General features: G+C 36.8%; 1 protein-coding gene across 3 annotated transcripts; it reads left to right on the top strand.

The window, feature by feature from the left end:
* On the top strand, positions 1-23,763 carry TFRC (transferrin receptor). Of its 3 annotated transcripts, none has more exons than XM_019723660.3 (19): positions 1-148; positions 4,062-4,120; positions 4,675-4,885; positions 5,462-5,642; positions 6,881-7,027; positions 7,203-7,302; positions 8,893-9,006; positions 9,621-9,719; positions 10,531-10,670; positions 12,417-12,574; positions 13,316-13,435; positions 14,813-14,898; positions 15,118-15,181; positions 16,102-16,169; positions 17,068-17,126; positions 17,349-17,430; positions 18,939-19,160; positions 20,010-20,150; positions 20,761-23,763. In XM_019723660.3, the coding sequence occupies exons 2-19, from the start codon at positions 4,085-4,087 to the stop codon at positions 21,001-21,003; spliced, it is 2,271 nt and encodes a 756-aa protein (XP_019579219.2). In that variant the 5' UTR covers positions 1-148; positions 4,062-4,084; the 3' UTR covers positions 21,004-23,763. The 3 variants fall into 3 exon arrangements, with proteins under 3 accessions (XP_019579219.2, XP_074186239.1, XP_074186227.1); XM_074330138.2 differs by lacking the exon at positions 1-148 and adding an exon at positions 806-824; XM_074330126.2 differs by lacking the exon at positions 1-148 and adding an exon at positions 1,487-1,832.
* Positions 23,764-25,503: the final 1,740 nt, after the last annotated feature.

Below are 25,503 nucleotides of genomic sequence, written 5' to 3' on the forward strand. Positions count from 1 at the left end.
ACGCCGGATGTGACGTAAGCCCGCGGGGGAGGGTCGAAAGAAGCAGCGGCCAGGCTATAAACAGCTGGCGGGGGAAGGCTGTACCTTGAAAGGGTGTTAGCATCGGCCGGTGGAGGCTTGGGTAACGGTGGACTGAGGAGGCGCCCGCGTGAGTGATATGCCGCTGCTAGGACACCGCCGACCCTCCTGGCCTCCCCTCATCCTGCGGGGCGGGTCCCGATGGTCTGCGGTGCAACCCCACTCGGTGCTGTTCAGCAGCTTGGGGAACCGCAAGGAGGCTGCTGCGCCTCCGGGTGTGGCGGGAGGGACGGAGCGGGGCCCGCGTGCGGGTGGGAAAGGGGGCCCGGAGCGGGCTGCAGGTGCCGCGGGGTGGAGCGGCCGTGTAGAGTGGAGCCGTCCTTCCCTTCTCTTCCTTTCTGTGCCCTGCTGGTCTCGGTCCCTGAGCGGCGAGTGGTTTTCCTGTGAGGGCTCGATGAGGGGTTACCAACTGTCGCTCTGCGCCCCGCCATTCTGCTTCCGGCTCCTCGGGCCACCCCGATCCCTCGTCCTCAGTGTCTCGCCCCTAAAAGATGCTGGTCCTCTTGGGACAGCCCTAGGCTGTTGGCTCTGAAGCCACTTGTCCGCCCAGCGCGGGGCACGCGTCGCTGCCGCAGCACCGGCCAGCTCTGCTGCGAGCACGTGGCTGCTCTAGGAAGTGTCCCCAGGGAATGGCTGTCGGGGTGCGTGGGTGACCTTGAGCTCGTAGCCTTTCACTTCCTCGGGGCTCGCCCCGGGCCCTGTTCTCAGTGCTGAAAGAGAGAAAGCTGTCCTGGATTCGATTACAAGTGTGTCCTGGGTATTTAGATGGGGTTTCTGTAAGCTGTGTATTGGAACTCTTGGGTATAACCTGATCTTTCTTGCCGCATGCTGCCTCTGGGCTCTGTATATGGATTCTCAGTTTCCCCGAGACAGAAGCCGACAGTGAGCACGTTAAGGTTTTAGGCTTGCTAGGCTCTCCTCACAATAAGATGGGAGACCATGGAATAAGACACTTTGTGAAAGCTCTGGTCTAAAGGCTAAGTAAAGGCTATTTGGATTGGAATCGGCTTGTACCTTCAGGACATTAGCGATTTGGTCAAAGGGCTGTGCTGTACTGACAAACGCCTTCGAGGCCTATTGTGTCACTCGCTGGTGGACAGCTCGCTAAGGTGGTAGTAGGGAGAGTGGCTAAGAAAATAGTATTTTGTGACTGAACTCTTTTCGGTTAGCATTTTCCCTTTGCTCCCTGCTTGTAACGACCTTGGGTATACCGGTATCAGAGAACTTGATTGCTGCTACTTTTTCTTGTTCGTTTTTTTTTTTTGTTTTTTGTTTTTTGGTGTGTGTGTGTGGGGGGGCGGCGGTTTACAGGATTGAAGTTGGAAATAGTTGTCCTGGAACAGAGGTATTTGGATACCTGATACCTTTATTCTAGTCTTAAATAATGAATTTGGAATACTAGATGCTGATTCATTTGTCACTGAGCTGGGGAGTTTGACCTTATTGACAAAGACATTTAATGTGATTTTCAGTTGTTTTTTTACGGTGAAAATTAAGTTTAGGCTAAGGACTTGTTGGCCCTGCTGTTTTTTTCTTAGTTTTGGATTATAATAAACTCAGTATATTTCACAAGAAAATCCAGAATTAAAATTTTTTTGTCATAGATATAAAATACTTTCAAAGTCTCTATGCGCACGTAGCATAGCACCCTTTAACTTGTTTTTGATGGACTGTTCTTGTTAAGTAATGGTGTGCTTCTAGCCTGTGCGGAAGATCGTTGGATACGGAAGACCACCTTGGCTAACTGCCCTAAGGTGAGGCAGTTATTTGCCTCTGATAATGTATTTAATCTATAATGGAGCCAGGTTCCCAGCTAAATTTGAATCCGACAACAGTGAAAGCTAGTTACAAATGATCCTCTGAGGACTTTTGGAACTCTTCTGTGCGTGTGCCTTCTGTATGCTCTTGCAGACGAGCACTGCACAAATAGATTGCAATGACTTCAAGTGGTCCGGACCTTCCAGTTGGGCAATCTTTTTTCAGAAAGCTGTTTGTTTTCTTTGTTATGTATAAAACTTAGGAAATAACTTGTGTGGATATCATAGAATCATTGTGTTCTTCACAGATCCAAGGTTAAAATAGGAATTGCCCAGGTCACACTTTTTTTCCTCTAACTTGATTTCTTTTATATTATAGTCAACTTTGTGTCTGAGGGTTGAAATATTATAGAAATAACATAGCTATTTTTCTTAGTAAAAAATGTACTTAGATTTTAATTATACAAAATCCTGATTACATATTGTATTAATACATATCTGTTTCTGTAGACTTGCAGTTATTTAATCTCATCATTTATTTAAATCTTTATTTAGATCATTTATTCAAATGTTACCACTTTAGTGTTAAAATTAATTTAAAACTAGAAACCTTGAGGAATGGCTGATTGAGATGAGAATTAAACTAGTAAACTGCTTTTTCCTAGAAAAGGGTGATTAAAACTGGTTCAGGGTGGGGCCTTCTAGTTCTGGCTCTAGTGATTGGGTTTGTATGGTTCAGGTGCCGTGGTAGTGATAAGCGTTTTGTACCACATGGGGCAAGAGATTGTGCTTCTAAGAATATGATCTATTTATTGGTTATTGGCTCTGGTCTTTAAAACTTGGGAATTAAAAAAAAATTTTTTTTGTTAATAGGTTTTCATAGACTTTTCTAATTTCAGTTTATGTAATGGGTTGTTTTACAAACTGTATATCGCTCACAGCTTGCTTTGTGCCACGTGGGTGTTAAATGTGCTGTTAAGTGTACTCGTATAGGAAAAGCCTTAAAGTAAATAATATGAAATGTCTATGTTATACAGCTCAACATAATATCACTTTCAAGCATCTAGATACATTCAGACCAAATTAATTAGAAAAATCCAGATTTCAGTTAATACCTGTGCTTTAACTTGAATGGCACTCTCTGTTGGTTACAGAGGTGTGTTTTGCTTTGAAAAAAGTTAAGATTAATTTCTTAATATTTCTGGAGATGAGCAGACAATTTCTATAATCCGGTAACTCATTGAACTGCATTTTTAGATAATCAGGTTTTCAGCCTTGAACAAGTCACTTAACCTATCTCAGATAATTCACCTCTTCATCTGTAAAATAGCGTACTCTGTTATTCTTTTTGCCTCAGAGCTCTAGCAAGTCATTTGTAGGAACTGTTCGTTTAATCAGAAGGATCAGATTTTTCTCTCCTTTTTTGTTGGAGATGCTTTGTTACTGATATATATATATATATATATATATATATATATATATATATATATATATATATATATATGGCATGACCAGTCTTGACTTAATTCTCCTTTGGTTTGGGTTTTTTCTTCCAGTGTCATTATTGTTGTTTGTATTTGTTCCTTTTCTTTGACTACTAAATTCAGTTACTTAAATCTGCTTACTATGGATGACATCCTAACTAGTTTTCCCCACAGTTTTGATTTTGAAAAACTTCAAACCTACAAGAAAAATTGAAATAATAGTAATGTATATATCCATGAATCCTTTACCTAGATTCACCAATTGTTAACAGTTTGCCACATTCACTTTATTTCTTATATATTATTTTAAGCTGAATTATTTGAAAGTAAGCTACAGACATCATGATACTTCATCCTTAAATTCTTAACCATTAATCTAAGAACAAGGGCATTCATCAAAAACACAATACCATTATCACATTCCCCAAATCTAACATTGATACAATACTGTTATCCAGTATATAATCTATGTTCAAATTTCTTATTTCTCCCAATAATGTCCTTGAACTTGTCCTTACACCCACCCCACCTTGCCTCAGTTCAGGATCTAATCAAGGATTACACTACATTTAGTTGTCATGTAAACTAAATATCTTGGTTAAAGACCCTTTCTAGAAAGGCGATAATATATTTAAGAATAGAAGTAAATTTGATATACAATAATCTAGTGGGATAATGAAAAGCCTTCACTAATCTGATACAGTGGCATCTATCTCATAAAATTCTCTTATGTTTTTACTAGGCTCTTCTGTGTGGCAGCCCAGAATGATGGATCAAGCCAGATCAGCATTCTCCAACTTGGTGAGATATTTTAAGTTATATTTCTGTCACCAGTTTGCAAGCATATGAAATCTACAAGCATGACTTTCACCAAGTAAGCATGAAATAATACCCAAAGCTGTCATCAGGTATGCATTTCCATTTGAAGTGGTGGTCTCGAGTTGGAACTGATCCCACAAAAGAAGAATATGTGTAGTCTTGAGTAGAGTTCATTATGGAAAGGCTTGTAAGAAGTTTCAGGGTATGTGGGGTGTGGTGGAGGGGGACTGCCAAGAAGGTAAGATGAATTCAAAGAAAGCACAGATCAAAATGTATCTGAGTAAACATACATAACTGAAACCCTGAAAGAAAAGGCTGAATGAGGTGAAGAAGGCCAGTGTGTGATCTAGCCCTCACCTGCCATTGACAGAACTGGGCACAGGGAAGAATGTTGATTTGAAAGGGGAACCTCTTTTTCCTTAAGAATACGTAGAAAGTCATGGTAATGGCCCAATAATAAGTATAGTACCTGACCAAAGTTTTTGTAAGTGTTTCTACTACCTTCTTTTTCTGTCTCTCTTTTGTTAAAATCTCAGTTTGGTGGAGAACCATTGTCATATACCCGGTTTAGTCTGGCTCGGCAAGTAGATGGAGATAATAGTCATGTGGAGATGAAACTAGCTGTAGACGAAGAAGAAAACATGGACAATAACATGAGGGGTAATCATGCCAAGGTTGCAAAACCAAAAAAGTTTAATCGATATTTCTGCTATGCGGCTATTGTTGTAATCATCTTTTTCTTGATTGGTAAGTGGCCATTCAAAACTTAAATGTTCCTTGTCACCAACTGTACAAAGTTTGTTAATTCAGCTCAGCAAACATTTATACTGTACTTTGTTGTGTGCCATTGAGCTAGGCACTGGGAATCTAGTGATTAAGATTCTATACCTGTTTTTGAGTGTAGTCTGGTGGGAGAAGAGAGACATAAACCATTTCAGCGTAACATGCAGATGTCATACTAGAAATATGCGCAGGATATTTGTAGCATAGAAGCTTGGCCTAAGGATTCAAGGAAGGCTTCTGGGAAGAAAAGATGCTGTGTATATTTATAAAGAACCATAGAAGATCAAAATAAGCAGTTTTTCTTTCAGGGGATTCCCAATTTGAAAAGGTAACTGCTTACAATAAAGTTACTATATAATTTATTACATTGAATATTTTGAAATACATAAAACTGAGATGCATTATTTACTTTCAAACGGCTTAAAGTTGGATTAAAACCAGTATTTTCAAAACTTAGCTGAAAAATGTTAATAATTCCTGTAGGAATAGATTATAAATGAAATTCTGTGAATTCAGTTCTGAAACTTTTTTACCCTTTAGGGTTTATGATTGGCTACCTGGGCTATTGTAGACGTGTAGAACCAAAAGTTGAATGTGGGGAAACAGAGTCTTTCGAAACGGAGGAGTACTTCCCTGAAATACCTTCCCGCTTATCTTGGCCAGACCTCAAAGCAATGTTGTCAGAGAAACTGAATAACGTAGACTTCCTCAGTACCATCAGGTAAGCTTGAAGCTGCTTCACAAGTTCAACCTCACCACCTAAACAAATACTGATTATTAGGTGCAGTGGAATAAAACGAAGGTGACAGTCTGGAAGAAAGGCTTTTAAACGTAGGGGAGATTTCCCTTGTTTGGTTAGAAGGTAAGGAGTCAGTAAAGAATGCAAATGATGTTGATAGGGGGGAAATTTAGAACTTTTGTGAGGACTCTCCTTTTTCTTAAAAATATTTCATAGGTCCTTGATCTTTCTGTCACCTGGTTCTTTGTAGCTTGTTGCTTGCTGTCAGATTTTCTTCTGCTCAGATTTTCCATCTTAACTCCTTGTAAGTAATGCTGAGCTCTGCTACTCCACAAGGGCATCAGTAGCCTTCTTAATCCTCTAGGTCAGGACTAACTTGATTGCCCAACTTGATATGTCTCTATTATTCCTGGATTTCTTCTGGTTCTCCCTCATTAATCCATGCCCTAAGAAGTGTCCTTAAGGTTTCTAGACTTAGATTTTTAAGATCTTCCTTAGACACTTAATCTAACTGTAAAGAGCAAATTCATCTTTTACCTTTTGCTAGCTCCCTGTAGTTTCAATGGAACAATAATTATTTTAGTCTTAAATTAGAAATCTTGACATTTTTTACTCTATCTCGTGAATACTTCTGTGTATACCGTACACCAGGCGTTATGGATAAAGTGAGAGTATAGTCTACCCTTCCCCTCAAAAGATCAAAAAACTAATATGCTGTGTATATTTGTAAAGAGCCATGGAAGATCAAAATTGCTTTCAGGGGATTCACAATGCTTCAAAGTAGGTGAAAATTGAAGCTGTAATCTTGAGTTCACTAACAGTAATGCTCTCTCATTTTGCTTATAGCGAATCTCCTGGAAACTGCTCATTTCCCTGAAAACTACCCTAAGCAGATATATTGTATTGGGATGGGGTGTTTTATAGAGGTTTTAATGAGTTTGAAGTTATAAATTGAAGTTTGGGGTCACAGTTATTTAAATCTGATGTGTGGTATTGAGTTATACTTTTAAAACAATTTGCTTATTGAAAATTATTCTGTATGTACGACACTGTAGTGCATATACTTACCCAATTATAATAGTGTACACTTGAAACTTAACGTAATGTTATTAACCAGTGCTACCTCAAGTAAAAAGAAAAATTTTGCTTGATATTTGAGTTTAATATTTATTTTAAATTAAACTTTAGTTCATTTAACAGTGACTTTTTTTTTCCTCCAGGCGGCTGAATGAAAATTATGTCCCTCGTGAGGCTGGATCTCAAAAAGATGAAAGCCTTGCTTTTTACCTTGAAGATCAATTCCGTAAACTTAAACTCAGCAAAGTCTGGCATGATGAACATTTTGTTAAGATTCAGGTCAAAAACAGGTATGTTGAAAGATGGTAAACTTGTTTTATAGAGATAGTTATTTTTAGGTATGATGAAAATAGCAAAGACTTTCAAAGTAAATAATGCTAGTCAAATTCTAACTGTATTGAAGCCATTTAATTTTTTTGTCCAGTTGTGGTCTTAGCTTCATTTTAACTTAATCTTTTCTAACAGTGTTCAAAACTCGGTGACCATAATGAGTGCGAATGGCATGGTATACCTGGTGGAGAATCCTGAGGGTTACGTGTCCTATAGTAAGGTCGCCACAGTTAATGTAAGTGGGGCACAAAGTGCACGACTTTTTTCTCAGTTGAATAGCTCAAAAACTCACTGTCTTTATTGTTCTTAAGTGTTACGGTATAAAGTTACTTGTAAAATGTTACTGATCGTGAGCTATTCTTGTTCCCAACCCTCCTGTGCCCACGTTAAAATAAAATCCCGTCTTCGTGTTGGTTGGCAAGGCCCTAAGTCTCCTACTGCTCTCCTCTCGCTGCTCTGGCCCCTCTAACCTCCCTGTCATTCTTCCAACACTCAAATTCAAGCATACACTCACCTCAAGGCCTTTATAAAACTTGCCTTTCCCTTTGCCTGGACCACTCTTCCCTAAATATCAACATGTTTTTTTTTTCCTCACTTTGTATAAGTCTCTTCTCTAACATTACCCCCCTAGGGAATTCTTCTTTGATAATCTTATCAAAATGTCCTTTCTCTAATCACTTCCCCTTATCCTGCTTTATTTTTCTTTGTAGTGCTTATGGCATCTGACATTATTCATTTGATTCCACAACTGGAATGTAAGCTACACAAAGGGCTAGGGGTCGGTTTCATTTACTGCTATGTCCCAGAGCCTTGGACAGTGTTTGACACTTGGTAGTATTTGTTGAATCAATGCATATATCAGATCCCTGCTTATGTGGGGACAGATGATAGAACTAACCATCTTGGCTGGAGTCTAGTCTTAGCTTGGTTCTTTAATTCTTGAGCTTATAAAATTTAGGCAAATGTGGCCAAACTACTACAGAAATTAAAAAAAACAGCTAGATAGAATAGCTCCGTCTAGGTTTTTCAGGTTAGAAACTGCATATTTGTATGTCAGGGCTATCTAGTGGATGACTTCCGAGCCAGATGAAGTTTTATGGTTATTCTGTGTCTACTTGGTTTACCTGTGCTATATCACTTTCCCTGGCTACCTACAAGCCAAGGGTTTGGAGGTGGGTGGATTGTTCTGTTAAAGAACATTGAGGGTGTTAGTTCTCCAGCAAATATTCTATATTTAGATATTTGGTTGTTCATGTCAGCTTATAATTGTACAACTGAACTCTATGGAATTTAGAAACATTATGATGACAGCTTATATAAACATCTAAAAATTTATATAAGTCACTTTGTTGTAATAGACAATTTGTGGGCAAATTATCAGAACTTTCAGTTGACACCTATTCTTTTATGTCCTCACTTGTCTGGGGTTCAAGTGTGGGAACATGTCATTGGTGCTGCCATGGCTAGCCTACAATATTTATATTGGTATATACCTCTGTTCAACATCCTGTTACCCTTTCTCTTTCCCCAAGATATATGAAGCAATGTAAAATAGATTAAATGTAAAGTAATTAATGTAAATAGGTCAATGTAGATTAAAGACAGCATGAGATAATGAAAGACATGAATACAGGAGGCCAGAAGTCTTGACTTTACTCCTGATAACCCTGACCACTTTGGACTTTAGAACTGTAATATATCCTTTGTAGGCCTTGGACTCTTTTTATCCCCCTTTTTTGAGCTTGATCTGTAAAACCGTTCTGTCTTAGATTCTATGGCTGTTCTAATATCATAATGTTCACTAAATCTAATGTCTTTATTCTAGGGTACACTGGTCCATGCTAATTTTGGCACTAAAAAAGACTTTGAGGATTTAAGCTCTCTTGTGAATGGATCTTTAGTGATAGTTAGAGCAGGGGAAATCACTTTTGCTGAGAAGGTGAGTATGAGTTATTAAATACATTGGTATCCTATCATTTTTCTGTTAAAATGGTATTGTTAATTTTCTTTCATTCTGAAAACCAGCAGTCTTAAACTCTCATATCTAATAATATAATTTAATGTATTAAAGTGCTTAACAAATCAAATGAGTTGCAATTATCTAAAGTTATAGGATACTTCAAAACTGTGGCATATCCACTGGAGTATTTTGTAGCCATTGTCTTTCAGTGAAAATGAACTAATCACAAATACTTACATGAAAGCAATTTAAATTGTGTCTATGTAACCAAGTTTTATGTATATATAGAATCCAGTTATAACTATGTCTTATGAAAAAGAAAATTAAAAGTCAAACCTAAACAAGGTACTAGTGTGGAACATATCAAAAGACAGTGGTTGTCTTGAATGGGTTTTTATTATTTCTCTTTTAAAGTCTCCTTAATGAGTTTTAAGGCTTATATTTTTTCTAAATATGAAAGCTATTTGAAACATTTGAGAGTATCAGTGTAGTCCTCGGTGACCCTTTGTCCTTTAGCATAAAGTCCAGTACGTATTATTCTGATTTTATATTATTAGATCTTCATTTTCTGAGCTTTATGCCTTTTTCTTTAGGTTGCAAATGCTGAAAGTGTAAATGCAATTGGTGTCTTGATCTACATGGACAACAATAAATTTCCCATTGTCAGTGCAGATGTTGCAGTCTTTGGACATGTGAGTTCTTATTTCTTGAGTAAATGGGTTTTCGGGTTCTCCAAATTATTGCTAGATTTCATATACATTAGTAGAACTAGACCTGTGCCCTCCTTAAGTACTCTTTTTTCCTGAGAGTTTTAGCAGTAAACAAGAAGATGGATTATATGACTTTGAGACCTAGTTATATTACTTATGGCTAAAAGTACTTTATCAGTATAGTCGTCCCCCCCTTATCTGTAATTTTGTTTTCAGTTATCCATGGTCAACTGCGGTCCTAAAACTATTAAATGGAAAATTCTAGAAATAAACAATTCATTAGTTCTGACTAATGTGTGATGAAATTTCATATCATCCCACTCTGTCTAGGCATGATTAATTCTTTAGTCTATCAACCTTGTATACACTACCCATCCATTAGCCACTTAGTAGCCATCTCAGTTATCAGATTGACTATCATGGTATCACAGTGCTTGTGTTCCAGTAAGCCATATTTTACTTAATAATGGCCCCAAAATGCAAGAATGCGGATACTGGCAATTCAGATATGCCAAAAAGGAAGCTGTGAAGTGTATGTATGTATAGGAAAAAACATAATATATATAGGGTTTCGTACTATCCACGGTTTCAGGAATCCACCGGGATCTTAGAACATATTGAGAATTTGGCATATGCCATATTAAAAATGAGAGTCACATAACAGTAGAGCCACTCAGACTTTCAGACTTGAAGGTGCTAAGCTTGGGCTATAGCCTCGTACTGAATCTGAATCTTACAGGGAAATTTATTGAATAAATACCGGATAGGGCTAATTACTCTTTTGTTTTACTAGGCTCATCTAGGAACAGGTGACCCTTATACACCTGGGTTCCCTTCTTTCAATCACACTCAGTTTCCCCCATCCCAGTCATCAGGATTGCCTAATATACCTGTCCAAACAATTTCCAGAGCTGGTGCAGAAGAGCTGTTTCGGTAAGTTCTTACCTGAAAACTGTTTTGCAGGGTGAGGTTTTAAGATTAGGGAGAAATAATCTGTTTAAGTTGATTTAACTTTAATTGGCTATAATTTCCACATTTGAAACATTTAGGGGATGGATAGCTGTTAATGAAATTTTTCCTCCATAAAGTAATATTAATAATAGACATTGGATTTATAAACTCAAGGAGTCCTTGAGTAATATTCCTGGCATAGCTTCTGCTTGAATACTTCCTGTAGTAAAGCACTTTGTTGCCTGGGCAATCCATTCAGTTATTGGAGAAGATCTATTAGAATTCATGTTGAACTGAAATTTTATTTCCTGTAACACCCATTAGTTCTGGATTTTCTTTTTAGCTGTAGAACGATTCAAGTTTTATCTATAGATTGAATATTCTCAGTTTTCATTACAATTCCAGATGCTATATAGCCATGATTAGTCCTCCTGGATATCCCTAATGTTTAATATCCCGCTTTAAAAACAGAACCCAGTCTGATTGGAATAAACGTCATTAATTTTTATCTTCATCTGGACCTATTTCCCACCTGGTCTTAGCATAGGATGTAGATCTAGTTTCAGACACTTGGGTGACCATTTATTTGCTGTGACATAGAGCAACTGATCATGTTTCTTTGACTTAATTGGGTAGCTAAAATATATTCTACCTAATAGGGTGATTGGTCTCAAATAAGGAGCATCTACATGTAAGGACTTTATAAAATACTATGTGACTATTAATAATACTGTTTAAATCTAGGAGGTATTTGTAATAGGTGATTCTTACTGACTCATACCAAACTTAGAATCAGGTAATTCTTCACACCACCTAATCTGTGCAGCCAGCCCCCTATCTTATACTTGTGTAATGGGGGGTAATAATGTTTTTACATACAATTGATCTTCAAACAACATGGGTTAGGGATGCTATGCTGACACCCCTGCACAGTTGAAATCCGTGTATAACTTGACTCCCCCAAAATTTAACTACTAAGAACCTACTGTTGACCGGAAGCCTTACCGATAACATAAACAGTTGATTAACACATACTTTGTATGTTATATGTATATGTATTATATATATTATATACTATATTCTTACAACAAAACTAGAGAAAAGAAATATTACGCAAATCATAAGGAAGAGAAAATACACTTACAGTAATGTACATATTGATTGAAAAAGATCTGTTTATAAGTGGACCCATGCAGCTCAAACCCATGTTGCACAAGCATCAACCGTATTTATGTAAGCAAGCCCCTTTAGAGCAGTCATTGTTTGGATAACATTTGAGGAACTATGTAGGGGGAGATACCTAACTATTAAGAGCTTGAGACTATTCTTTTATAACTGAGATAAGCCTGTATACTACCCTTGTTAGTGGAGAGAGGAGCTATGAGAATATATTATATTAATGGACTTTTATATAAGAATTTCATTCTGAGTCCTCCTAGTATCTAGTTCAAATATAAACCATAGCTATGTCTCTGGCAGAAAGGTACACGTCAGCAGAGGAAGGTAGAGAACTTTTAAAACATTGGTTAAGCAAGGAAGTAACTCATTGTTTTCAGATGACTGCCTACAGACCAGAGAAAGACACGAATGTTTAGTCTGTAGGGAGTAAATTTTGTATGTTCTCTTATGTCCTCTTAACATAGAACTTTACTGGACAGTTAAGGACTGATTTTGTAAACCTGGGGAAAGTAACCACTCGGAATGCTGGCCTCTGTTCTTTACTTCTAGAAATATGGAAAAAGACTGTCCTCGTACTTGGAAAACAGATTATTCATGTAGGATGGTAACCTTACAGAATACGACGGTGAAACTCACTGTGAAAAATGTGCTGAAAGAGATAAGAATTTTAAATGTCTTTGGTGTTATTAAAGGCTTTGAAGAACCAGGTAAAGGCCCTTGTGTTTGCTTGTTTTTTTAAAGTTTTTATCTGTCTGTCTATCTCTATTTCTGTTTTCTTCACTCTGAATGATGTGGCCAGAGAAGGGAGTGCAGGAAGGCTGGCTTGCCTTGGTTTTGTGAAATGCTAAATCTTTTCTGCTGTTTAGCAAACTGTTTAGGTGTCAGTTTCATTGGGAGGTAATAAGGTCCTAGGAAACTAACCATTATGATTAGTAAGTTGCTTTTAATTATTGAGTAAGCCAGCGCTAAGCAAATTTCTCCTTAAGGGGGCAGATAATAAACATTTTGCAGGCCATGCAGTCTCTGTTGCGATTATTGAACTCTGGTGTAGCATGAAATCAGCCATGGACGATACATAATGAATGGGCATGTGGGCTGTAGTTTGCTGATCCCTGGAATAGGTCATGTGTGTGTTTAAGTGCAATCAAATAGTCATATCATTTAGTATGGAAAGCCCTTGGACTCCACAGTCAATGAGAAAACGTAGTGAGTAATGTAGAAAAGGGGTAGCAATACTAATAAAGAAAAAGATTCGTATTGTTATATAAAAGTTTGTATCCCCAAAGTCCTAAGTCAGATCTGAAGTAAGGCTCTCTTATTCTTAATACATATACTATATTTTTACCCTTTTACTAATGTGCTTATTCTAGATTTTGATATTAGAAAACAGTTTAAGAGCTGATTGTAATAATGTATCTTTTTTCTTTCTTTTTTTTATTTGTTTTAAGAGCACTATGTTGTAGTAGGGGCCCAGAGAGATGCCTGGGGGCCTGGAGCTGCAAAGTCCAGTGTGGGAACAGCTCTGCTATTGGAACTTGCCCAGATATTCTCCGACATGGTCTTGAAAGGTAGAGTGCAAAATTTGAGAACTTAAATATCTATGTGCTACATGTAGTTCTAAATGTTATAATGTGCTTTGCTCACTTTTGCCTATGTCACTCGTGCTAAACCCTGAGTTCTTAAGTATAAATCAGATTGTCTTTTGTTATATCTGCCTTTAACTTTTTTATTAAAGTATAGTTAACATACAATATTATATTAGTTTCAGATGTACAACATGGTGATTCGATATTTATATACCTTATGAAGTAATTACCATGATAAGTCTAGTAACCATCTGTCACCATACAAAGTTATTACGGTATTATTGACTATATTCCCTATATTGTACGTTATATCCCGCCTTTGACTTCGAAACAGTTTTCCATGCAGTGTCTTTATTGCACTGGGAATCATCAATTTCTTTTGAGACACTGGGAAGTGTTATATTGGGCCCCAATTCTTAGTTTGACATACCCAGAATGATATGGCATATCTAACATGGTCCCTAAGGAATCTCTTTGAAAGTAAGCAGTGGCATACCTCTGTATTAATAATGTTCTACAGTTTTGTTATAAATTTATAATGTATAATTTGATATATTTATATATTATAAATATGTAAAGGCTTACTTTCAAGCCTTTCTCTCATGATATTTGCCACTCCTTTACACCAACCCACCCACACATGCAAACCCGCATCATATTCTTGAATCTTTGGTTCATAGGGTAATTGCAGTGCTTAATGTTATATAAAAATACATCAATGCAGAAAAATATGTAGCTTTGGCAAGGGGAAGGATGGAGGGCAGTGGCGCATATATCCTCCAAAGGAGCTGTCACTAATGTAATTTTTCTGAAAATTCTTTCCTATAACTTAAATTTGTGAATTTTTATTCTATTTCGTAACAATTGTTTTTAAAGTAATCCAGTGTTTTAAGTGACTTCTAAGCAAATATGTTCTCAAACAAGATACACTGTGATTTCATGTAACTCTTGGTCCAGAAGTTAAGGGACCCAAAGAATGGAGATGAAAATAAGAGACTTCCAGTAAGCTGGTCCTTGCTATGAACTTGAAATTTTCTTTGCAAATGATGTCCTCCCCTGTTCTTTCTAGATTACTTTAAAACATTTTTTAAATTAATTTTTATTAAGTATAGTTGATATATAATAATACATTAGTTTCAGGTGTGCAACATAGTGATTTGACGTTTATTTCCTTACTATGTGATCATGTAGATTACTTTTAAAATTTATTCCTATTTTTGTGTTTACCTGGGGCCTCAAAACAAAAGGGAAAGAAATATTTTTGAATCTGCTGTCTTGATTAGAAGTTTCTGATTTTATCTTGTCAGTTGTCTAACTATAACTTTCCCAAGATAAAACTAACTTTTTGTTGTATTTTAGATGGGTTTAAACCCAGCAGAAGCATTGTCTTTGCCAGCTGGAGTGCTGGAGACTTTGGAGCTGTTGGTGCCACTGAATGGCTAGAGGTATTATCTATACCCAGAATGGTAACCAAACTTCTGTTGGCCTAATTTATCCTCCAGAAACCACGCTCTTTTAGATTGGATTATATCATTTTTGCTTTTCTATATTTAGTCTCGATAGAATCCAAATTTAAAAAGAAACCCCTAACAATAGCTACTCAATGTGATACAATAATTAGGTTAATACACATTAATACATTAGTCTTTTTCCTTCTATTCTAGGGATACCTTTCCTCCTTGCATTTAAAGGCTTTCACTTACATTAATCTGGATAAAGCAGTTCTTGGTAAGTGTCCTTTTCATTAGCTGTCTATGAATTCAAGTAAACTACTTATAGAACAGCAGAAGAAAGCATTCTAAAGCAGCACTTGTTATTTTTTACGTTGCCCATAACTCAAATCAGATGGACTTAGCTGTCTCTTCATAGCGGATTAAGTTATAGAATGGGTGCAGATTGCCTTGTCTAGAGCACCAGTTCAGCAGCAGCAGGATCTCTGGGAACTGTTAGAAATGCAACATTGCAGGCCCTGTCCCAGCCCTTTTGAGTCAAGTTGGAGCGTAGGTCCAGCAAACTGTTCTAACAAGCATTCCCAGTGATTCTGATGCGCTAAAGTTGGACAAGAACCACTAGTCTGGACTATATTTTACAGCAGAAGGAACTAAACCGTACCATATAGAATGGTACTTCCAGAGACTGATTTCACATCTTGTTAGATAAAAATACCAGATAAGCAAACTTCTGAAAGAGTTTGAATGTTATTAAAAGTACAGGTGTAGCCAATGGATAAACTGAGAATAGTGAAACGTCTCCATTGGGAAGAAAAGGAAGGAGTTATAATTAAACGAAAACTTTATTAGAGTTGTCATTATTGCTGTTTTAACCTCTGCTGCAGAATGTATTGAATATAGCAAGCTTACTATAGCAGATGACTGCCTTAGCATGGATGAGCTAAAAGGTGCCAAAAAACAAATATTAAAGTATGGAAACTCAAGGAGTAAGAGCTTCAGTTGAGTCAAATTAAGGTTAACAGTCACTGAAGAACTTTGACTCCTAAATCCCATTTTTGTCTACTTCATTAAGAGGGTACTTGTTGTATATGCCACTGATCTGTCTTCCTCTTTGCCAAGTACTTTTAGTTGTAGAAGTAGCAGTGTGAAAACTGCTTGACTAGTAGAAGGGGTAATATTAAAATAATCTCTTTGCAGGTACCAGCAACTTCAAGGTTTCTGGCAGCCCACTGCTGTATTCACTTATTGAGAAAGTGATGAAAGATGTGAGTGTCTTCCTAATTATGAAAATGTGTAACTTAATTTTTTGTCTAATTTACATAAGGTGAAAAACATTAATATTTAAACCATTATAAGTAACCAATAATGGGAAATTGGAATAAATTTTATAGCAGCATTATTTAAGTCATGCTCTTGGCTTATTCGCCCCCAGCTATTGAACCATGTGAAGTGAGGCAGGTGATATATTAAGGACTCTGATCTCAAAAAAGATGTAGTCTATTTAGGAATATATATCAGAATTCCATGAAGCCTAAGCTGTACTGTAGGAGCCCACAGAGGGTTGTCTGTAGAGTCAGGATGCTAAGGAAGGTCTAAGTGGACTTGAACCTATACCTAAGACTTAAATAAGAAGGCCAGATGCAATTTTCATTGAATAAAGACAAATGCATGAATGACCGTAGTTTTGAATGGGCAAGGAACAAGATTTGCCTAAATGGAATTAGAGGCTATATATATTGGAGTAATTAAAATTGGAAGGAAACCAGGGTCAAAGAACTTGACCTTGATCCTGTGGGAAACTAGGGATTACTACAGGGTCTCCAACAAGGCTGTACTGTGTTTGCAGGTTAGACTGGCAGTAGTATAAAACGTATTAGAAGGAAGAAACGAGAAATGAGATAGGCATATTATGAAGGCTGGCGATGGCTTTTAAAATTGTGGTTAAACCACCTTTAAAATGTTAAGTAGGAAACACTTTTTTTTTCACCTTGATTAAAGGAATTAACAGCAGAAGCCTAGTAGGATAACTTCAGAAACTTGAGATTGTTTTAATTTATTTTTTCAAGAGGGTATAATACAAATTAAATATTTTTATAAATGTTTATAGAGAGAAACATGTTTCAGAAGTTTGTTTCAATGATAAATTAATTTCTTATTTTACAGGTGAAACATCCAGTTACTGGGAGGTCTCTTTATCGGGACAGCAATTGGATCAACAAAGTGTAAGTTGAGAAAAGTGAATGAACAGGTAATAGAAAAGCAGAATCACCTAGTAGCACCTACTGTGTTAGGTAGAGATTTAAACATAACCTTGTAGTGAGCTTACCTATACTTAGAGAGATTCAATTTAAGACTTTATTTGGGGGTAGGGGTAACATTGCATGGTAACACAGTTTTGTTCTTTAGAAAACTTTCTAAAAAACACATTCTTGCTTTTCTTACAGCGAGAAACTTTCTTTGGATAATGCTGCTTTCCCTTTCCTTGCATATTCCGGAATCCCAGCAATTTCTTTCTCTTTTTGTGGGGTAAGTCTGAAGAACTCTAAAAGTGCTGTATCTTAAAAGTCTTTTTTTGTCAATTTTGAGACCAAGGGTCCTAGAGTGCTTAAAATATTTTAAGAAGTTATACACATGCAGTTATTGCACACCACCTTATAATCAGTCTTAACATAGAATTGTTGTCTCAATTAGCTTAATTAGCATTTAATTTCCTAAAACTTCAATTAAGTATCAATTTTAATAACAAGGCTACCTATTGGACAGTGTAGGTACAGAGTATTTTCATCAAACAGAAAGTTCTACTGGACAATGCTGTTCTTGATACCTGTTGAAATACGGTTCTAGATGTTTGTCCCAGAGATGTTAGTTTCTTATGCAGGGATTATAGGTAAAAGTGCGGAAACCCCGAACTGATGTATGACTGTTATGAGATAACTTTGAACTGACCGAGTTGTAGGAAAACAAGATTAGCTTGGTACAACAGCCAATTAGAAGGCAGTGAACAGAATGATGAAGGCTTCTGTGCTAAAGTGCTGGAGTAGGAAAACCAGCTCTGTAGCGGGCTCTTCCAAGGGGTGACTAGATCCGAGAGTTAGTATTGGGATCAGCATGGTGGCTGTTGACTTTGGAATCAAATTGTTGATCAAGTAGAGGCCAGGTCCTTATTAGACTTCTTATCACTGGGTGTTTTAGCCTGGGACTGAAAGGTCTGAGGGGAAAGGTCTGGATTTGGAGATTAACGTAGCTAGAATTCCCTCGACCTGCTAGAGGAGCGGTATGAATTGTATTGAAATAACTGGTTATTGTGTCTACTTAGTACATTGGGAAGAACTGTGTGTCATATCTTAGGGTGGAGGAAATTTATGGATGATTTCTGTTGACCTTCACAAGTTATGTTTTTCAAAATCATAATGACTTCCTAGATGTCAAAAACCTGGCAGTGCTAGTTCAGAGGTACAGATAATACAGAAATGTATAGTCTGAAAGTAAAAAATTGAGATCAGACCAAGGAGTTGTCAATGTGATTGTCACCATGGATTGAGCGGAAGACAGTTACTAAAGTTGTCTAATGGAGGTGGAAGAAGTCTTGTGAGCATCAGACATTCTTGTTAGAAAGGTAACGTTGTATGAAAGGATCAAGTGCTGCGTGATTAAGAAGGTAAACTTTTGTCTAAGAGTAACACTATATTGAAAGTACATTTCATGCATGCTCTCCTTCCTTATTGATACGGACCAAACTTCCTAGAGAGAGAACAAGGGTGTAACCTCAAGGAATTTGGCTAGAAATCTGTTCAGAGTATCTGATGTGATAGAACAGGGATAGAAGAAAGTGGTCATTTTTGTCGTAGGTTAGGTTCAGAGATAATGGCAAAAGTGGTGTCTTCAAGTGGTGGATAACAGATAAAATTGGGGTTAGAAATATATTAGAAGCAAGGGAAGAACTGCAGTTACTATGACCTTTGCGGTGAAACTGGAATATGAGGCTCCTACTCTTGTAACCCATCTGCGTACATTAACCTTGCTTTGTTTTCCAGGACACAGATTATCCCTATTTAGGTACTACCATGGATACCTATGAGGTACTGGTTCAGAATATTCCTGACTTGAACAAAATGGCACGTGCAGCAGCAGAAGTGGCTGGTCAGCTCATGATTAAACTTACCTATGGTGTTGAATTGAACCTGAACTATGAGATGTATAACGACAAGATACTTTCATTTGTGAGGGATATGAACCAATTTAGATCAGACATAAAGGTGAGCACTCATTAAAATCAGCTTCTTACTGCTGAAGTTTAAGCAGTTTGAAGAATGATATTTAGCTGTTTCTGGGAAAGATGTGATTGGTCACCAACGTACATTTTAAAGTGAACTGAGGTATAATTTTGCTTAGAATCCATTAACTCATTTGAAATCCAGGAAGTAGGGAGACTATGTGTTATAGATCTGGGATAGACGACAGCAAGTATTTCAGAACCTAGAACTATGCTTTCTATTGTTCACATAATCCAAGCAAACCCATAAAGAGGTGTAAGACCCAGAGACTAAAGAACCATGATTATGAGCCTATGAGTCTGGCTGTATATGCCTTTTGGAGATGACATGGATGGAGAGAGAACATAGCCAGGAGTTACAGTCTTATTTAGTGTTGATCCTGTGTGTCTAATATTCAAATGTTTGATAAAATCAAAAGTGGTTTCCAATTAATAACCAAATCTTAATTATTATGGCTTTCTTGAAACTTGAAACTATCTGATCAGAAAATGGGACCTAACAGATGGAAATAACTAGATTCTGAAGTTCGTTGAATCAAAATGCCTTATGTTCTCCCAATAGGGAAATTGAACTGGGAACAATATAATGTACAGGATTATATACTTTGATTAAGTAGGTTGTTAAACTTTTTGACAAAGATGGTTTTCTTATGAGACTAAGAATGATAATTACAGGGAGCTTAAGTCTAGCCTTTTCTGGATCTTGGGCTTATCTGTGAGTTCACCCCCTTTTATCAGAATCTTAGTTGCTACCCCTAAATTAGAAAGGTATATAGAATAACATCCTTGCAAGTATAACATCTAACAGTGAATGTAATGTCTTTCTGCTCAGGAGATGGGTCTGAATCTACAATGGTTGTATTCTGCTCGTGGAGACTTTTTTCGTGCTACTTCCAAACTAACAACAGATTGTAAGAATGCTGAGAGAACAAACAGATTTGTCATGAAAGAAATCAATGACCGTATCATGAAAGTAAGTAAACCCTTAGAAAAGGAGGAACTAAAACATGTTCGTTTTTAGTTGGGAAATCTTGCATTTCTAAAAAGAAGAGTAATAACTTTAGGAGCCTAGAATCCTTTGCTGCTTTTGAATTCAGAAATTTTAACTCTTACACAATCTAAAACCAATATATCTAAACTGTTAATACAGGAGACATTTGACCTAGTATTAATTATTTTAGGCTTTAAAAACATTTTGAAGAAGAGATCATTAGTTTTTAGCTGTCATTTTTTCTGTATTTCTATTGTCTAATTTGGCCCTTACCTGCTTTTATCCTAGTCTGCTTGGAAGAATTAGAAGACTATTACAATAGAAACTTGTCGTAAACCTTCACATATGTGCTCCAACCAAAACCAAACCCAGAAACCCAATACCATTAGAGTTTACTTTCACAAAGGAATTGACAGTTTGCTTTACAATGTTTAACATTAGAAGATTAGTAGCCTGGTTCTCAACATTCTTGAATTCAGGAAAATTTTAACATTTCAAGTGGGAGAATGACAGTGGTTTTACTATATCAGGTACTTTCCTCACAACAGAAGTCATAACACTGTAAGCTCTCTTTTATGTTTTGTTTTTGTAGGTGGAATATCATTTCCTCTCGCCCTATGTCTCTCCAAGAGATTCTCCTTTCCGACATATCTTCTGGGGCTCTGGCTCTCACACTCTGTCAGCCTTACTAGAGCACTTGAAGCTGCGTCAGAAAAATAGCGGTGCTTTTAACCAAACGCTGTTGAAAAACCAGTTGGCTCTAGCAACTTGGACCATTCAGGGAGCTGCAAATGCCCTCTCTGGTGACATCTGGGACATTGACAATGAGTTTTAAATGTGCTATACCCATAACTTAATCAGGGTAGTATGGTTTCTAGACTCGTGCTGGTTGTGCTCAATTTTCAGTAGGACTACAAAACCTAGTATTGTTAAAATTCTACCCAATCCTCTTGGTACTGCTAGATGTCTAAGCAGCAGCTTTTAATACAGGATAGGTACCTGCACTTCAAGGTAAAGTGACTAACCACTTAAAAATGTTCATCATAGAACATTTTCTCTAGAATTTTAAGTGCTTTATAATGGTAACTGCCTCTTTCCTGTTACAGTTATGAAAATGTCAGAACCAGTTATGTGAACTATTGCTGTAAATCCTTAGGACAGGAACTGGTAATCTTTTGAGTGGGAGGAGCAAGGTGATATCTGCTGAAAGTTAAAAGTGTTAGCTAAGTGTGTGATCCTCCATCCTCATTTGATGCTAGATAAGAGATACCAAGTTGTAAGAGCTTATCCTCCAAGTGAGATATATGCCTTCTTTAAGGATTTTGCTGGTTTCCACATCCCTGAATGAAACAGTTAACTTTCAGAAGTGATACGACTTGTTTTGCCAATGGGGTCTGAAATAGAGGTCCTTTAGCTGGGTAAAATAAGGCTCAACTGTTTATTGCAGGAGTTACCCTCAGATCATTTATGAAAAGAGGAGACCAGAAGCCAAAGACCTAGTACATTTTCTTTTCCTCTGCCCCCTCCCCCATAAGCCTTTGTTTAGTGTTTTGTTGTTGTTTTCCAAGGTATTTTGAAAGAGAACCAGTTTTAGGTGTTTAATTTCAAACTCAGTTTGTCAGACTTTAAATAACACACTGCCAAATTTTGGCCAAAGTGTTAATTTTTTGGAAAAGCTTTCTATCATTTTGGCACTGAGATATTTATTGTTTATTTATCAGTGACAGAGTTCACTATAAATGGTGTTTTTTTTATAGAAGATAATTATCGGAAGCAGTGCCTTCCATAATTATGACAGTTATACTGTCGTTTTTGTTTTTTTTTAAATAATAAAAGCAGCATCTGCTAATAAAACCCAACAGATACTGGAAGTTTTGCATTTATGGTCAATACTTGAGGATTTTAGACAACAGCCTCAAGCTAAATAAAATTTTAAAGCTAAGTATTATAGAAGAATTAAATTTTATTAGGGGTTTCTAATCAAGTTAGACTTCTATTTAGCCAAGTAGGTAAAAATGGTAGTTTCCCTAAATGCAGTGAATTGTGACCGAGTTATAAATTACTGTCACTTAAAGGCTGTGATCGTGCTCATGTGCAAAATTTTACAGCTCATTTTATCCAAGGTGTAACTTGAATTCGAATTTTGCAAAATTTCCAGTACCTTTGTCACAAACCTAACTCACATTATCGGGAGCAGTGTCTTCCATAATGTATAAAGAACAAGGTAGTTTTTGCCTACCACAGTGTCTATATCGGAGACAGTGATCTCCATATGTTACACTAAGGGTGTACATAATTATCGGGAACAGTGTTTCCCATAATTTTCTTCATGCAATGACATCTTCAAAGCTTGAAGATCGTTAGTATCTAACATGGATTTCCAGCTCCCTGTAATTCTCTGTCGTTTAGTTTTAGTTGCAGAAACATTTTGTGGTCATTAAACATTTGGTGGGTAAATGCAACCACGGTAAAATAAAATTACTTCCTTCAAGATTCTTCTTGCTGATTCAAAGGTTTTTAAATCTCATGATTTAAACGTAAAGATAGATTCAGGGTTGTTTTTAAACCTGATGGGGTGTTTTGTTATATTTGTGATTCCGCTGGGTCTTCTGTTTAGCGGGATAGTGGCATACATTTATAATGTTTGCTGTTGACAAATGAATTTAACTTTATCCCCTATATGCATGTTATCTCTTCTAAACTTAGTTTATACAAATTTGAATCCAGAACTGACCTTTTAGCTTAAAGCAGGGGAAACCTGTATAGGCGTTGTGGGGGGAGGGGGAAGGAAGTTTATGGGGAGCCAAAGCTTCCAAAAGGATCTTTGATTATGTCTGACTACCTACCTGATAGTATATGGTGGTCAAAAGTTAAATGTAGATGTGAAAAATTAAGTTTGAGGCTACATGAGTAAAGACTGTTTCCTATTCAACCATCACTATAAACCTGATAATCAGCTGTTATAGGGCTATTCAATACTGTCACCTAAGAAAAAATTCTTAGAGTCTCTTAAGGTTCTTAAACTTAATGTCATGTACTCAAGTTAAAATAGATCTAGGTTACAGCCTCACTGAATTTTTTCACTACTCAGTCTATTTAGTCTTCACAGAAGTGTTTTATCTTGAACTGATATTTTAGTGTAGTTAAGTAAAAAGGTCATTGCTGGGATTCCTGGTTTGAATATCATACTTTAATAAAAGCTCAGTGACTTCAAGGTATAATATGAATAATAGGTACACATTTTACAACAGTAAATCTCTTCCAAGTGATTTCCAATCAAACAAGCCGATAAGTGGTAAGAGGTTTAATATTCCTGAATAAAGTGTATATCTGACTAGTGATGACCTGCTGGTCTTCAGATTTTTTCTGCATTTTGAAGGTAAAGGATAAAATGTGTGTGCTGACCGTTACTGTGTTACCTCTTTGAATGTTCTTGAAATTTTACTTGGCTGAAGATGGCTTATTAGACTTACCAACCTACTGCTCAGCTCTATCTTTGTAAACAAGTGATAATGTCCTGATAATTGTATACAAGCTGGTATGTGCAACAATGTGGAGATTCCTTATCTGATTTAATAAACTGCTTGAACACTGAGTTGTCATTTTTTTAATAGATTTTATTTTTTTAGAGCAGTTTTACGTTCACAGGAAAATTGAGCAGAAAGTACAAGGAGTTCCCATATACTCCCTGCCTACACACCCTACCCCGTATCTTCCCCCACTGTCAACATTCCCCACCAGAGGGTACATTTGTTACAGCCAGTGAGCCTACGTTAACACATCCTTATTGCCCCAAGACCATCATTTACAATAAAGTTCACTCTTGGTGGTGTACGTTCTATGGCTTCGGACAAACGTATAATGATGTGTCCACCACTGTAGTACATTACACAATTATTTTACTGCCCTGAGAATCCTATGTGCTCTGCCTCTTCATCCCGTCCTCCTCCTTAACCCCTGATAACCACTCTTATTACTGTCTTCATAGTTTTGCTTTTCCAAAACGTCATGTAGTTGGAATCATACAGTATGTGGCCTTTTCAGATTGGCTTCTTTCACAGCAATATGCATTTAAGGTTCCTCCATGTCTTTTCATGGCTTGATAGCTCATTTCTTTTTAGTGCTGAATAATATTCCATTATCTGGATGTAGCAGTTTATTTGCCCTTCACCTACTGAAGGACTTCTTTGTTGCTTCCAAATTTTGGCAGTTATATGAATAAAGTTGCTATAAGCTTACACACATACACACACAGGTTTTTATGTAGGCATGTTTTCAGTTTATTTGGGTAAATACAAAGGTGCAGTTGCTGGATCATATGGTAAGAGTATGTTTAGTTTTGTAAGAAAATGGCAGACTCTTTTAAAGTGGTTGTGCCATTTTTTATTCCCACCAGCAATAAATGAGTCATTGTTACTCCACATCCTTGCCAGCACTGGGTGGAGTCAGTGTTCTGGGTTTTGGCCATTCTAGTAGCTTTGTAGTGGTATCTCAATATACATCTCACTGATGATGTGACATTGAGCATCTTTTTCTAGGCTCATTTACTAAGTGTATCTTTGGTGAGGTGTCTGTTCAGATCTGCCCCATTTTAATTGGGTTGTTCGTTTTCTTATTGTTGAGTTTCAAGAGTTCTTTGTGTATTTTTGATAACTCCTTTATCAGGTAATGCGTCTTACAAATATTTTCCCCTCAATTTGTGGCTTGTCTACTCATTTTCTTGGCATTATCCGTTGCAGAGCATAAGCTTTTAATTTTAATGCAGTCCAACTTAGTCCAACTTATCAATTATTTATTTCATGAATTGTGCCTTTGGTGTTGTATCTAAAAAGTTATTGTCAGACCCTGACCTAGATTTTCTCCTATGTTATCTTCTAAGAGTTATATAGGTATGCATTTTACATTTAGGTCTATGGACCATTTTGAGTTAATTTTTGTAAATGGTATATGGTCTGTGTCTAGATTTATTTATTTTGCATGTGGATATTCCAATTGGTCATTGGTTTTTGTTAAAAAATACTCTAGCAGGACTATCCCCCCAAAAAATATGTGAGCTACCAACGTAATTTTAAATGTCTTTGTAGCACATGAAGAAACTCAAAAGAAACAGGTGAAGTTAATTTTAAAATATTTTGATTCAATAAATCCCATTTATCATTTCAATATGTACACATTAAAAATTATTGCTGTGTTATTTTACATTACTTTTTTTCATACTAAGTCTTCAAAATCTATTGTGCTTATAGCGCATCCCAATTCGGGCTACCCACATTTCAAATGCTTCATAGATACTTATGGTTAGTGGATAGTGGACACTGCTGCTCTATAGCAAAAG

This window comes from Rhinolophus sinicus, chromosome 17, assembly GCF_057876585.1.
Source record: "Rhinolophus sinicus isolate RSI-liver-muscle chromosome 17, RSI-T2T, whole genome shotgun sequence".
In the NCBI taxonomy this organism is placed as follows: domain Eukaryota; kingdom Metazoa; phylum Chordata; class Mammalia; order Chiroptera; family Rhinolophidae; genus Rhinolophus; species Rhinolophus sinicus.